General features: G+C 31.0%; 2 protein-coding genes across 3 annotated transcripts in view; both read right to left on the reverse strand.

Moving 5' to 3' along the window:
* Positions 1-2947: 2947 nt before the first annotated feature.
* On the reverse strand, positions 2948-6124 carry LOC107029593 (beta-glucosidase 11). Its single transcript, XM_015231025.2, has 13 exons — positions 5900-6124; positions 5581-5644; positions 5401-5456; positions 5253-5328; positions 5091-5162; positions 4893-4980; positions 4547-4805; positions 4344-4459; positions 4039-4259; positions 3847-3875; positions 3668-3755; positions 3486-3576; positions 2948-3311 (listed from the first exon to the last, which is right to left on the reverse strand). The coding sequence occupies exons 1-13, from the start codon at positions 6122-6124 to the stop codon at positions 3095-3097; spliced, it is 1602 nt and encodes a 533-aa protein (XP_015086511.1). The 3' UTR covers positions 2948-3094.
* Positions 6125-8130: 2006 nt separating this feature from the next.
* The window catches only part of LOC107029594 (beta-glucosidase 11-like), a 12674-nt gene continuing 7701 nt past the window's right edge, over positions 8131-13103 (reverse strand). Inside the window, exons 2-13 of one of the 2 annotated variants that reach the window (XM_015231026.2) lie at positions 11456-11519; positions 10966-11021; positions 10822-10897; positions 10652-10723; positions 10455-10542; positions 10093-10351; positions 9901-10016; positions 9583-9803; positions 9343-9371; positions 9159-9252; positions 8949-9039; positions 8131-8602 (exon numbers count right to left, since the gene is read on the reverse strand). In XM_015231026.2, the coding sequence (XP_015086512.1) occupies positions 8371-8602; positions 8949-9039; positions 9159-9252; positions 9343-9371; positions 9583-9803; positions 9901-10016; positions 10093-10351; positions 10455-10542; positions 10652-10723; positions 10822-10897; positions 10966-11021; positions 11456-11519 (1398 nt within the window). In that variant the 3' untranslated portion in view covers positions 8131-8370. The remainder of the gene's footprint in view (positions 8603-8948; positions 9040-9158; positions 9253-9342; positions 9372-9582; positions 9804-9900; positions 10017-10092; positions 10352-10454; positions 10543-10651; positions 10724-10821; positions 10898-10965; positions 11022-11455; positions 11520-13103) is intronic. The other variant, XM_027912021.1, reaches the window with a different exon arrangement.

The following is a 13103-nucleotide window of genomic DNA, read 5'->3' on the forward strand; positions in this document are numbered from 1 at the left end:
GAATGATAGCAAAATATAATTATTTATGGCTGTAAAATATAAATTAATTAACTTTTATTATGTTAACAGCTTTTAAGGGTATTTCAGACATTTTGATTTAAAAAGCTGTTTATCAGCACTTATTTGCCAAACATATCAACAACTTTTTTTTTAACTTCAGCATTTTTATCCAAACGTATAACTGCTTATTTATAAATAAGTTTCAGCACTTTCAAAAGTACTTTTTTAAAGCTGCTTTTATTAAGCCCATCCAAACGGGCCCTAATAAGATCGATAAAATTATACATATAAAAGTTTAAATAAAAATGGAATACTGCAAGAGTCTTCTAGAAAAATTTAGAGAATTAGAGGAACTCCTCCGAAATGATCAAGGAATACTCGGAAACACAACTCGAAGAGTTTGGGATTTGAATCCATAAAGAAACGATACAAAATGAGAATCGTATGAATTCGATTTTGCATTTCTCAACAAATATAATCTGGTTTGGTATTCTAAGCGGGTATTCAATTTTGGGTAAGGAAAAACTTGTCATTCTTAGTTTAACTCTTTAGGAATTCCTATATAACTTAAGTGACACAGCAAAAGCGATAAAATACAACCTCAAAATCACACATAGACTACTCGTAAATAATAATTTTAAGAAACATAGTAGAACATGAATTGTTGTATATTGCTATTTTCTTCATGTAGGACACAATATTCTAATAAAATAATAAAATCATAAGAAAGTACATCAACATATTTAAAAAGGAAATATATAATACTTAGGAAGGAAAGAAAGAAAGCTTTGAGTAGATAATTAATTTGCATTAAATTAGTTCAATGATTTTAGTCCATATCAAATTTGTATAATGGAAAATCTTTTCAAATACTTTTTACAATAGAGTAATTAATTAATAAAGTAAACTTGATTCATGCACCAATCTAAATGAGTTATTTATTAAATATTTAATTATATTTTACAATATTTGTTTAATTATTTTAATATAAGGATAAAATGATAATTCAACTTTGAGCCTTGCAGTTTGGATCTTCCCACTTATAATAATACTAGTTTCCGAGCACGCGCGTTGCGCGTGTAACCCATGAGTATATTATTTCTTAAAAGATAATATTACTAAATAATAAAATATGTCTAATTGAGATTTCTTACTTTGTTTAACTACTAATTGTGACACTCCAATTTTCTGCCCTCCTAGTGAATGCATCGAAATAATAATATGAAAAATTAATAAAATAAACTTCGTTTATAATTCAAAAATAAGTTTAGAAAGCAAAAAGGAAAAATAGCAACTATCTAAATTAAATTTCTCGATAGTTCCGTTTTATTGGTAGAATAATGTTAGAAGAAATAGTGTAAGATTAACTTTGAGTGAAAGGAAAACAAAACCTTTCAACTTTTTTACTTTGCCTTTTGAATCTCCTGATAATTATGTTTAAAGTATTGTATTAAATTTTTATCCACAAACACTTTAAACTAATTAGTTAACTATAAATATTTAAAACTATGATGTAAAAAGTCTTATTATTTATATTTTGAAAATCAGAATATTTATGAATAACTACTATTTTTATCTAAAATTTAATTTTCTCTTCATACATAACTTATCCACCATTAATCTAATATTATATGTTTCACCTTTTTTTTTTCCATAAAAAGAAAAGAAAAGAGTAAACATCCTATTTTATCACATTCATTCTTAAAGATGAAAATTAATGTATATGTAAAATTATAAGTACGAAGCAAAAAAAAAAAAAGAAAAGAAAAGATACAGATGAGCAAGATAATTAGGCATTTCATTTTATTTTTGTCTCCATAGTGAAACTGAACATTTGAGCATACAAAATACAAATATGAATTTAGAGCAACTTGCTAATAAAACAAGAATTCAACTATATGAAGAGACACAAAAAAGTCTTATTATAATTCTTACTACAAATAAGTATAGAACTAACACATCAAGTTCCGATGCTTCAGTAATTGAATTCTTGTCTATTCTCGTGACTGCAGAAGGGAATCTCACAACTTTCACCTCAAATTGTGACATTATTTCACATGTTTAGAGTTCCTACACACAAGAATTGTAGGAGTGGTAAATAAAAGTTTTTCTTGAAAAAGTTAAATTTATAGAACAAAATTTTGGAAACATGAAAAGTCACATGAATTATTGTTAAAATAAATATAAAAAAGATAGAGATGAAATTTTATTTTAAAGATACATGAATCTACTTTGTTAAAATAAATATAAAAAAAATAGAGATGAAATTTAATTTTAAAGATACATGAATCTACTTTAATTTCTTGTCTATGAGGAATAATTACTCATTTTTATTTTATTTACATTTGTGTTAGAAATTTGAAAGGTCAAGATTAGGAAATGAGAATAAGAAGATTATAAAAGTTTTAATTTATTAGAGGGGCAAAATAGTAATTCAACTTTTAAGTTTTGAGCTTCATGCTTATAATAATATATGATATGATATATGATTATAAAATATTATTATGTGACATCTTTCTATGAGATAAAGTTAAATTCCAATCCAATCAAACTTTCTCCTACCCCTATATCCTTTTTTCTTCTTTTCCCTTTACTTATTAAGCAATTTCAAGATCAATTTCACCCAAAATGACTTAGATTTTCTGTGTAATACTTTATTGAAGTTGAGGGATTCAAATTGGAGCATTTTCAGTGCAACACTTTATATTTTATCTTTTACCTTTTACCCTACCTTTTCATAGTATCTTCTAAGTTCTCTTCTAAGTTTCTAATTCAATCTATGCATATATTGTATTCATTATAACAATACAGTACGATACAATATATATAGTACGATACATCGTCGCTGATGGTGTAATGACATCTCGCTAACCATAACGTCCAAGGATGATGCATATATAAGGCTTGCAATGTAGTCAGGGCAAATTCCTGCTTTTGGACATCAGGCTAAAATTTGAAAAATAAAAATATAGTGTCTACGTATCCTTGTACAAGGATACGGGATTAATCTTATTTGCAAAAGTTTGCAATAGAGAAATTTTTGAGATCCCCAACTGGGATTGTAAACACAAACTTTGAGGAAGAAAAAAGATACTCATTGAGAAGAATGAAGTAGTAATTTATCTCTATGTTTGTAGCTTTTTCCCTTCAAGAAATTAGAGTACCAATGTGCAGAAACCTTTGGATATCTTGTTAACTCTTTGTCATTCAAATCCACATAGTATAAGCCAAACGCGGATTCATATGCGTTGAATAACTCAAAACAGTCTAAAAATGACCATGTGAAGTAGCCTTTCACATTTGATCCATTCCTAGAAATAACAAATCACTAAAATATGTCACGTCTCTAGAGTGTCGAGAGCTAGGAGATTCAAAATATAAAGAAGTAAACATACGAAGAAGTCAAGGGAGTACTTTTGATGAGCCCCTTCGCGTCTCTCATTAAATGACAAAATTGTGTAATGTGAAGATAGAGGGGGTATTACCTCACAGCATCAAGCAAATTTCCAATATAAGCTTGCAGATATTCTATCCGAGTTATGTCATTTAACGTTGCATTTCGTGGTGTCATTTGACCTGACAAAACAAACAACACCAGGCTTTTTATAAAACAACACGATCGGGCTTGTTTGTGTGTGAATGAGAGGAACGAGAGAGAGGAAGGAACCATTTTCATGAATATACATAGGTGGATTTCCATAAGCTTGTTTGAAATATTCTAGTACTCCTTGCAGACCTGGTTCTGTCGCTGAATACTGATACGGAACAAATTGTCAATCGAAAAATAAATAAACATATAAACAAGGCAAAGTGCACCGTAGAATTGAAAAATGTCGCGAGCCTCACCTGGCCTGGAAGTGTACCGCCATTTTTCACTACATAAATAAAGAGATAGAAGCATTAAATTTTTTAGATCAAACCAAAAGAAACTGGCGTTGGTTCACTCGACCAAATTTAAGCTGAAAATTATCTTCTATTTTCAATTAAATGGATCACGTTATGTTTATTTTGATCGATGCATTAGTCATGCATTCTTACATATAAATTCAAATGCTGAATCGGCAGTGAAGTCTCTGATATCATTTTCCAGGCTGTTGGAGCTGTCTTTAACGCGTAGTGTCATATAATGATTCAGGGCTATGAAATCTACAGCACCTTTAACTTGCTTAGATTCTTGTTTCGTGAATTTGGGCAATCTAGAACCAGCATTCTTCTTCATTATATCGGGATAGTCTCCAAATACCAACGGATTCACAAACCTTTATTGAGGATAGGGAAGTTATTAGACGTTAAATGTTTGAGACAGTCGAGATGTAAATAAGCTAAAAACTTCTTCATCTTACCAGCCGAGGTAAAAATCATTAGCTCGTTGTGCTGCTATTACATCAGCTGTTTTATTTGTATAAGGAAGAGACCAAAACGCAAAGAGATTTAATCCAACAAAACCATGTTGAGTTGACTGCATTGGAGCGCGTACACACTTTTAGTAAACATTTGAGGATTTAGTACACTAGTAAATAGTAATCGCGATGTTTAAAGATGATACCTTGTATTTTCTCCTGTAGAGTCTCACCACAGCTGAATGCGCGAGCAGTAAATTATGACCAGCTATGTAAGGCTCGGTTGATGAGTTACCAATAGGGCAGGGTCTCATTCCGAAGGGCGGGGAACAATGATTTGGAGGGCTCATTCCATTATCATAACCGCCTAGTGTGAATACATTAACCTCATTCAAGGTGGTCCAATGCAAAACTCTATCACCGAATTCCTTGAAGCACACATCCGCATAGGCAGTGAAGTCATCGCTAAAAGGAAAAACATCAACAATCATGTTATATCATTCCGAATGTGTAGCAAAACATGAACTAAACTAAAAGTACTCTGCATCACACATTATCTTTCGACTCATCCATCCTCCATACTCGTCTTCAAGTACTTGTGGCAGATCACTATGACATAGAGTAACATGTGGTTGAATTCCTACAAATTAAGGAAAAATAAAAACTCAACAGAATCAGTCAGATAAGCCACAGATCATTTCTCAACTCGGAAAAAATTAGGACTGGTGCATATGGAAATGTGATCATTACCATGACGGACGATCTCATCAATGAGATTGTTGTAATACTGCAATCCCTTGGGATTAACAGGACCTCTTCCATCTACATAGAGAGACAAAATCAGGTATGAGAAAGAACGATAAAGCTTACAACAACGTTATATGTACTAAGTAGTTGAACAAAAGAGCTTACTAGGAATAAGTCTCGACCACGAAATGGAAAATCTATACCCTTCCAAACCTGTATCAGCCATGAGTTTTACATCTTCCTGCAAGGCAATCATATTAATCATCAGTTATGAAAACGCGAAGTTAAATCGATCATGTTTCCTCTTCCGTACCTTGTATTTATGATACGCGTCACAGGATACATCTGCAGTAGCGCCTCCATATCCACCTAATGAACATTTAGGGAGGGAAGTTGTACCATTTAGTATCAATTGCACTTCTATCATAACGATCTTCGAAAATATCTTTTCATTTAGTACAACTACAATCACAAGTGATTAAAGCGAACAAACCAGCATCAGCAAAAGTATCCCAAATGCTTGGAGTTCTTCCATCTTCAGATGCTGCACCTTCAACCTTTCATCAAAATGAAACACGAGCCAAATAATTATACTATCTACTGTATAAGCTCAATCGGACTTAGCTTATAAGTTATGAATTCACATGAATAAAATAGCTTTTGCAGAAACTCTGCATATGTATTATGTAATTCACTACATATAGATAAATATTTTACCGTGAGCTCAGTTATTAGTGCATATTATTTACATTTTATAAGTTAACGTTAGTGTATATAAGTTAAATCGTACGTTTTAAATAAAAGTTACTGACTTGATAAGCAGAAGAACCGGAACCAAATACGAAAGTATCAGGGAAGTCTGTTCTCCGGAGGCCGAAAACTAGAACAGGAAAAACAAGGATCACCGCCGTGAATATACGTCGGAGCTGGTGGTTCGCCGGAATTATCATCCTTCTTGTGTGCCGGCAGCCGGCTCTGTTTTTTAATTGGCAATTATTAAGTACTCTTGTAGCTTCCGTAAGTTTGTTATATAACATATCTCAATTTTGTCTTATACAACTACAAATTTATAACTGGATGAAAAATGTTATTATAAAAAAGTTTAGCAATGCAAAATCTTACGGAAAATATTTGTATCAAAATTTATCGAAGTTTGAGGTGTGTCATTTTCATTAAAGATATTTAATAGGTGTATCTCAAAATTTAACAAACTCTTCTGATAGAAATTAAAAATTCAAATAATAATAAAAAATAATCATTGTATTGAAATAAAAAATAAAATTATAATACATATTTAAATAATTTTTTAAATATAATTTGAAAATATTCTAATTAAAACTATTAATACTCAAAACACTTTAGACATAATAAACATCGACACATTATGAAAAATTTATATAGTGCATAAGTTTGGAGCCTAGTTGATAGCAACTCAAGAGACTATACATTAATATTATAGTCTTATGTTTCTATGTTACGTTGATTTGATAATATGGGGAAAAGTATTATAAAATTGAAATAATAACTTTTTACATGATCAGATTTAGGCCAAATTTTTATGGTCATTTAACATTATTAATATTTGATATTACTATAATATCTGTCATCATTACATGGAAGTTTTTTATTATAAACTCATGTTTGTTATTATTGTGGTAGTGATTCATCGTACTAGAAAATATTAATGTTTTGGTGCCACCTGAATGAGTCAATTTAGCAACACTTACTAGTGGAAGCAATCAAATAGTTTGATCAACTTTATACGCCTGTTTCTAGAATCGTCAATATGGGTCAGGCCTATTGGATTGACCTGATCTAATTCGGAATTTAATAGGGTTAGGTTATGATTTTTGAAACCCATTTGAGAAAAGGATTTTTTACTCCGGCCTGAATAAGTTTTCTGATTTGTGGAGCTTGAGAAAATATAGGAAGGGCCGACCCGTGGGTCAATAAAAAATAATTAAAAATTTAATATAATATTAAAATTTAAAATTAAAGAGAGTCCAAACTCAAAACAATTATATTAATATTTCTAGTTAGATATTTATATTTTTACTTAAAGAAAATTAATAAGTATTATAAAAATAAACTTAATTGTGAATTTGATTAAAAAGTAGTAACATTAACATCATGTAATATTGTTTTGTCGATGTTTATGATAATATTTTAAAATTATAATTTATAATTTAATTTAATAATTATAAAAATAATATAATTTTTATAAAAAAAATGAGCTGGCCGACAAGCCTGTAGCCCACATACTTGTGGGTTGGGTCGGCCGTTTTCTGGCCCACATCAAAAATGGACTAACCCGGCCTGACCGTAAATATCGAAGCATGTATGGGTTAATGGGATGGACTAGCCCATATTGACAGCTTTACTTGTCTCGCACTCTCTTGCTCTTAAACGAGAATTTAAACAAGAACAATTATCTAAAATACAAAATGCTCAAAATGGGTTGAGTTATTATTTATTGGGTCATCAATCTGCTTAATTACTATTGAAAAAATTATTTTCACCTAGTACTTTTTTTGACAAATAATTATTATTATTTTCATCTATCATCATTTATAATAATATTACGATATATATGTATTATAAGTGTTTTAAAATATATTATGTTTTTATGGTAAAAAATTTTAAGTGTATCAATAAAACTTGTATTATATGATTTTTATAATTTATTTTTTGTAATATATATTAAAACTGCATTATAGGTGGGGAAAAAATGATATTACTACTAATGGTAAATATTTTCTTAACATATCATATTTATGTAAGTTTTTCGTTATTATTTGAATTTAAATGGATTGAAGTGAAATGAGTTATAAATCGGGTCATAGCTCCCACCCTAATTCTTACTATAGTTTAAATTCAAAGTTTTGTTTTCTCATAATTTGTTTGAGTATTTGGTAGAACCTTTTTTTCATTTGGGTTTAATTTGATATTGATTATTTAATTTAGTGGGTCGAATCGAATTAATAGGGACATATTTGAATATTTATATAAATATTTGGTTCGATAGTATAACGAAGGACAAACGTAACTAAGATACTCCTCTTCTATTTACTCTTTGCAAGAATTAGAATAAAAAACAGCTAACATTTAAAATAATCTATGTTGTTATGACTCTTCAAAAATATTAGCGTGCGCGTGTCGATTTCTCCAAAAGTAGCGCATTTTAGAGAATTCGACACGAATGCAGCATCGAAAGTGAAGAGTCCACCCCAACTTAGGAAATAATACATCATTATTGTGAAGATACAAATGAAACCACAAATACTTATCGTGAAGAATAAAGTACTTTATCTTCAATCTGATGAATTTCACTATGTTTGGAGTCTTTCCCCTTCAAGAAATTAGTGTACCAATGTGAAGAAAGCTTTGGATATCTTGTTAACTCTTTGTCATCCAAATCCACATAGTATAAGCCAAATCCTGAACCATATGCATCCAGTAACTCAAAACAGTCTAAGAATGACCACACGAAATAGCCTTTCACGTTTGATCCATTCCTAAAACAGAAACATAACATCATGAATATCGTCTAAACATAATTGCTTCGTGGTTACAAGCATAGGCAGAGCTAGAGGGCACCCGGGGTGCCAGAAGCATATATTGATGTATAGTAGATGTTGAATCCTCTTAGCTTCTTCGTGAGTTTTACTTCTCTGTATTTTGAATCCTTTAGTGAAAATTCTGACTCCGCCAGTATTGGACTTAAAAGTCTAAGATGGTTTTGTTGAGAATGTGGAGACGACTCAATTGTGATCGTTTAAGATCACTAGATTGAAACGAAGACATGCTTAAATGCTTGATCTACGTGTTTTAAAAAACGCGTTGTGTGGAAGAAGAGCTTACCTCATAGCATCAAGTACATTCCCAATGTAAGCTTGCAGATATTCCACCCTTCTTGTATCATTTAACGTACCATTTCTTCTTGTCATTTGACCTGGAAAACAGATCGATTGCTTTCTCAGACTTTTTTTACTTTAGGCGAAAAAAGCCTCTAAACCAACTTTCATAAGGCTCAGAAATCCGGAGCATTAGAGAGCGAGAGAGAAGAGGAACCATTTTCGTGAATATATATTGGAATATTGCCATAAGCTTGCTTGAGATATTCTAATATTGCTCCTAGCCCTGGTTGTGTCACTGGATACTCAAACTGAACAAATTGTCAAAATGAAAAACTTTTAAAAAAAACTTATAAACATGGCAAAGTCATCATGGATTCATGTATGTTCGCAAGACACACCTGATCTGGTGGAGAATCTTCTTCGGTGTCTGCATAAATTCATTATGTCACAAAAAAAAAAAAGGAAAGACATTGATGTAGTGAATTTCTTCATGTCACGCTAATATATAAAGGAGAACGTAACTGATTGACATCATCAGCTTGGTAAAAGAAGATTACCTTGATTACCAAGCTTAAGATGACTATTATCTTTAAATGTAAATCGAACAGATCAAGTTAAGAGTAAGTCGTTATTCTTACATATTAGTTCGAATGCTCCATCAATGGTGTAGTCCCTGATTTTACTCTCAAGGCTGCTGGAGCTATCTTTGACATGTATTGTTTGATAATGATTCAGTGCTAAGAAGTCTATAGCGCCTTTAACTTGCATAGACTCTTCGCGTGTGAATTCGGGCAATCTAGACCCAACATTCCTCTTCATTACATCAGGATAATCGCCAAATATTAAGGGATTGGCAAACCTGCATTGAAAAATATGAATTATGACAACATTCCACAAGATCAGCTTGGTACGATAGATATGTTAACAGACCAAGAAACGAACTTCTGCATTTTTACCAGCCTATGTAGAAATCATAAACTCGTTGTACTGCATTTATATCAGCTGTTACATTTGTACAAGGAAGTGGTCGATATGCAAAGAGATTCAATCCCACAAAACCATGTTGAGTTGACTGCAGAGACACAGGCACACCATCAGCAAAATTTTGGGGCTTTAGTATAATAGTAGTTTAGTTCAAAAGGTGCTACCTTGTATTTTCTCCGGTATAGTCTCACCGCGGCTGAATGAGCAAGTAGTATATTATGAGCTACTATGTATGGCTCGGTTGAAGAGTTACCTACGGAACAGGGTTTAGTTCCGAAAGGTGGGGAACAATGATTTGGGGGTGTGATCCCATTATCATAACCACCTATAGTGAACACATTGACTTCATTTAATGTAGTCCAATATGAAACCCTGTCACCGAATTCCTTGAAGCACACATCCGCGTATGCAGTGAAATCATCGCTAAAAGGGACACACAAACAGTTTTTACGCATTCAGTTAGATGTAAAAGAATACAGTAGCCAAATTATGAAGTAAAATTAGAAGTACTCGATCTTCATCACACATTATCTTTCGACTCATCCATCCACCATATTCATCTTGAAGCGTTTGTGGTATATCACTGTGACATAACGTAATATGTGGTTGAATTCCTACAAAATATAATAAAACAAGTGATATATCATCTATTACTATCACACGGAAATTTAAACTTGAAATTGAAAAAGTAAGAACTAGCACATAAGGGGATCTGTTTAAAACCATGACGGAGGAGCTCATTGATGAGATTGTTGTAATACTGTAACCCTTTAGGATTAATCGAACCTCTTCCATCTACATGATTAAACAAAAACAAGGAATGAAACGAAATATAAACCATATAACAACCTTATAGATACGATTATACGAAGTAGTTGGATAATGTAGCCTACTTGGAATAAGTCTCGACCACGAAATAGAAAATCTGTACCCTTCCAAACCCATATCAGCCATGAGTTTTACATCTTCCTGCAAATAAACAAGCAGTCTAACTGATAATCAATTACATGAACTCAAAGTTGAACTATCTTTCGGACCTTGTATTTATGGTATGCGTCACAAGATACATCCGCGTTGGCTCCTCCATAAATACCTGAAAATTTTAGTGTTGGTACAATCTAGTGTCATTTTCTGCTGCAGTAGGGACGGGGCAAAATCATTTGCCCCATCCCGTACCATAATAATCCTTGGAAATTACTAGTATATGGTTTAGAAAAGTAAAATGTGATTACAAATCTATTAATTTAGCCTGTGAAACAACCATAATATGCAAGGTAAAGAAACCATATCTTCATATTCCACTACAACAAAAACAGTAGTTTTTAGAGGCAACAAATATGCACATTAACAAAGAGTACTAATGTCACTATAGGCTTTGGGACATTTATGGACATTTACAAAGAATGTTAATTGTCAATAAGAACACGCAATTAAGCTATTTTCGTTAATTAATTGCCGCTAAAGATTAATTTTTGATGAAGTATTCTGAGATTAGTGAAGCAAACCACAAGGATTAAAGAGACAAACCAGCATGAGCAAAGGTGTCCCAAATGCTAGGCATCCTTCCATCTTCAAATGCTGCCCCTTCAACCTTTCGATAAACGTACCACGTAGTCAGAGGTGGAGCCAGGATACCATATGGGGTTAAGATGAATCATCTTTGTTAAGAATTTACACTAAATACATATAAAGTTAAAATTATCGTTTATATATATAAAGTAGATGTTGAATCATCCGCTTTCTTCATATGTCAATTACCTCATTATACTTTTTTATATAAAAATCTTGGCTCCACCATTGCACATAGTTTAGCATCTATTTTATAGGTATTTGCTAATCAGTAATCAACACTATATTCTATACATTGAAACTCACGCACATATATATTTTCTAGTTATCTCAGTGGCGTATTTATTGTGTATATTATGATGCACGAGAACGTATGGTCTCCCCGCATAACTGGGGATTTCATGTACTTAATTATTATCTACATTTAATATAATATTATTCCCTCCGTCCGATATTGTTTGTCATGATTTTTATTTTTAAAATCAAATTATAAAAATTTTGACTAACATTTTAAAATGTATTTTTTCATCATATTAATATGCAAAAAGTTGCAATTACAGTACTTTTCATTTAGTTTTAGAACATCTAATTTTTTTGTTTAAAATATCAAATTAATGCGATTTAATTTAATTTTGAAAATTAATCTAATTGACTTTCGAAAAGCGCAACATGACAAACAATATCGGACAGAGGGAGTATTTGTTACCACTCATACTCCAAAAACCTCTGATTGTTACAATAGGTTAAATATTACTTCCTCTATTCAATATTAATTTAATTTTTGAGGCATTTTTCATTTTTCAAATTAATTTAATTGTTCAGTATTCAAGACTACTTGAAGAGTGTTCTTCCAATTTTACGCTTCATTAGTTAGTGTTGAATTTCAATCATAAATTTAATAATAATTAATAAAAGATAAAAATGAAAAAATTTATTCAATTTATATCTACTTTTCTTAAAGATGTGAAACACGTCAAAAATTAAATTAATATGGAGTGAGAGGAAGAGGAATCAATTCCCACCTAAAACATATGTTCAAGAAATTCTAGATGAGTCTTTCTTTGATTCAAAATGTAATACCTTCTCTTTCTCAATTTACGTAATATAGTTTGGTTTGAGATATTTTATCTTTAATAAAATAATTTCTAATTATACAAATATTTATAACTTAATTTAGATCATAAATTTCAAAAATATTTCTTTCTTTCTAAAATTTCATCTCAAGTTAGACTAACTTATACTCCCTCTCTCTCATAAATATGAGTTACTTAGACTTCACGCAAAAATTTAAAAAAAGGAAGGAAGATTATTGAAACTTCTAATCTAAAATAAATAATGGATATTTTATATGATTATGGATCAAAAAGACAGACTTGATTTTAGACCGGGATCTCCGGTAAGAGAAAAGATTTCAAATGAATTCTTTGAACCTAAGTGGAAACTTTTTAGAGAATGGTTCTTTAAAAATTTTGATAAAAATCAAAGGACCTTTTTACAAGATGATTTTTATAAAGATCTTTCGCAAGCTAATAAAATTATTGCTTTTATTCCTTGGTTTATGACTAAATATATTTATAAATATATTTGTATGCTTGAAAAAGATTAT

Source organism: Solanum pennellii, chromosome 9, assembly GCF_001406875.1.
Source record: "Solanum pennellii chromosome 9, SPENNV200".
NCBI classification, from domain to species: domain Eukaryota; kingdom Viridiplantae; phylum Streptophyta; class Magnoliopsida; order Solanales; family Solanaceae; genus Solanum; species Solanum pennellii.

What these genes read in the sequence shown, in the direction of transcription:
- LOC107029593 (XM_015231025.2), bottom strand. Translation starts at nt 6,124, where the DNA reads ATGTTATATAACAAACTTACGGAAGCTACAAGAGTACTTAATAATTGC. An exon ending in ACGCGTATCATAAATACAAG is followed by an intron (nt 5,329 to 5,400) that starts GTACGGAAGAGG and finishes ATTGCCTTGCAG; the next exon opens with GAAGATGTAAAACTCATGGC. An exon ending in TATGTATATTCATGAAAATG is followed by an intron (nt 3,577 to 3,667) that starts GTTCCTTCCTCT and finishes TTGTTTTGTCAG; the next exon opens with GTCAAATGACACCACGAAAT.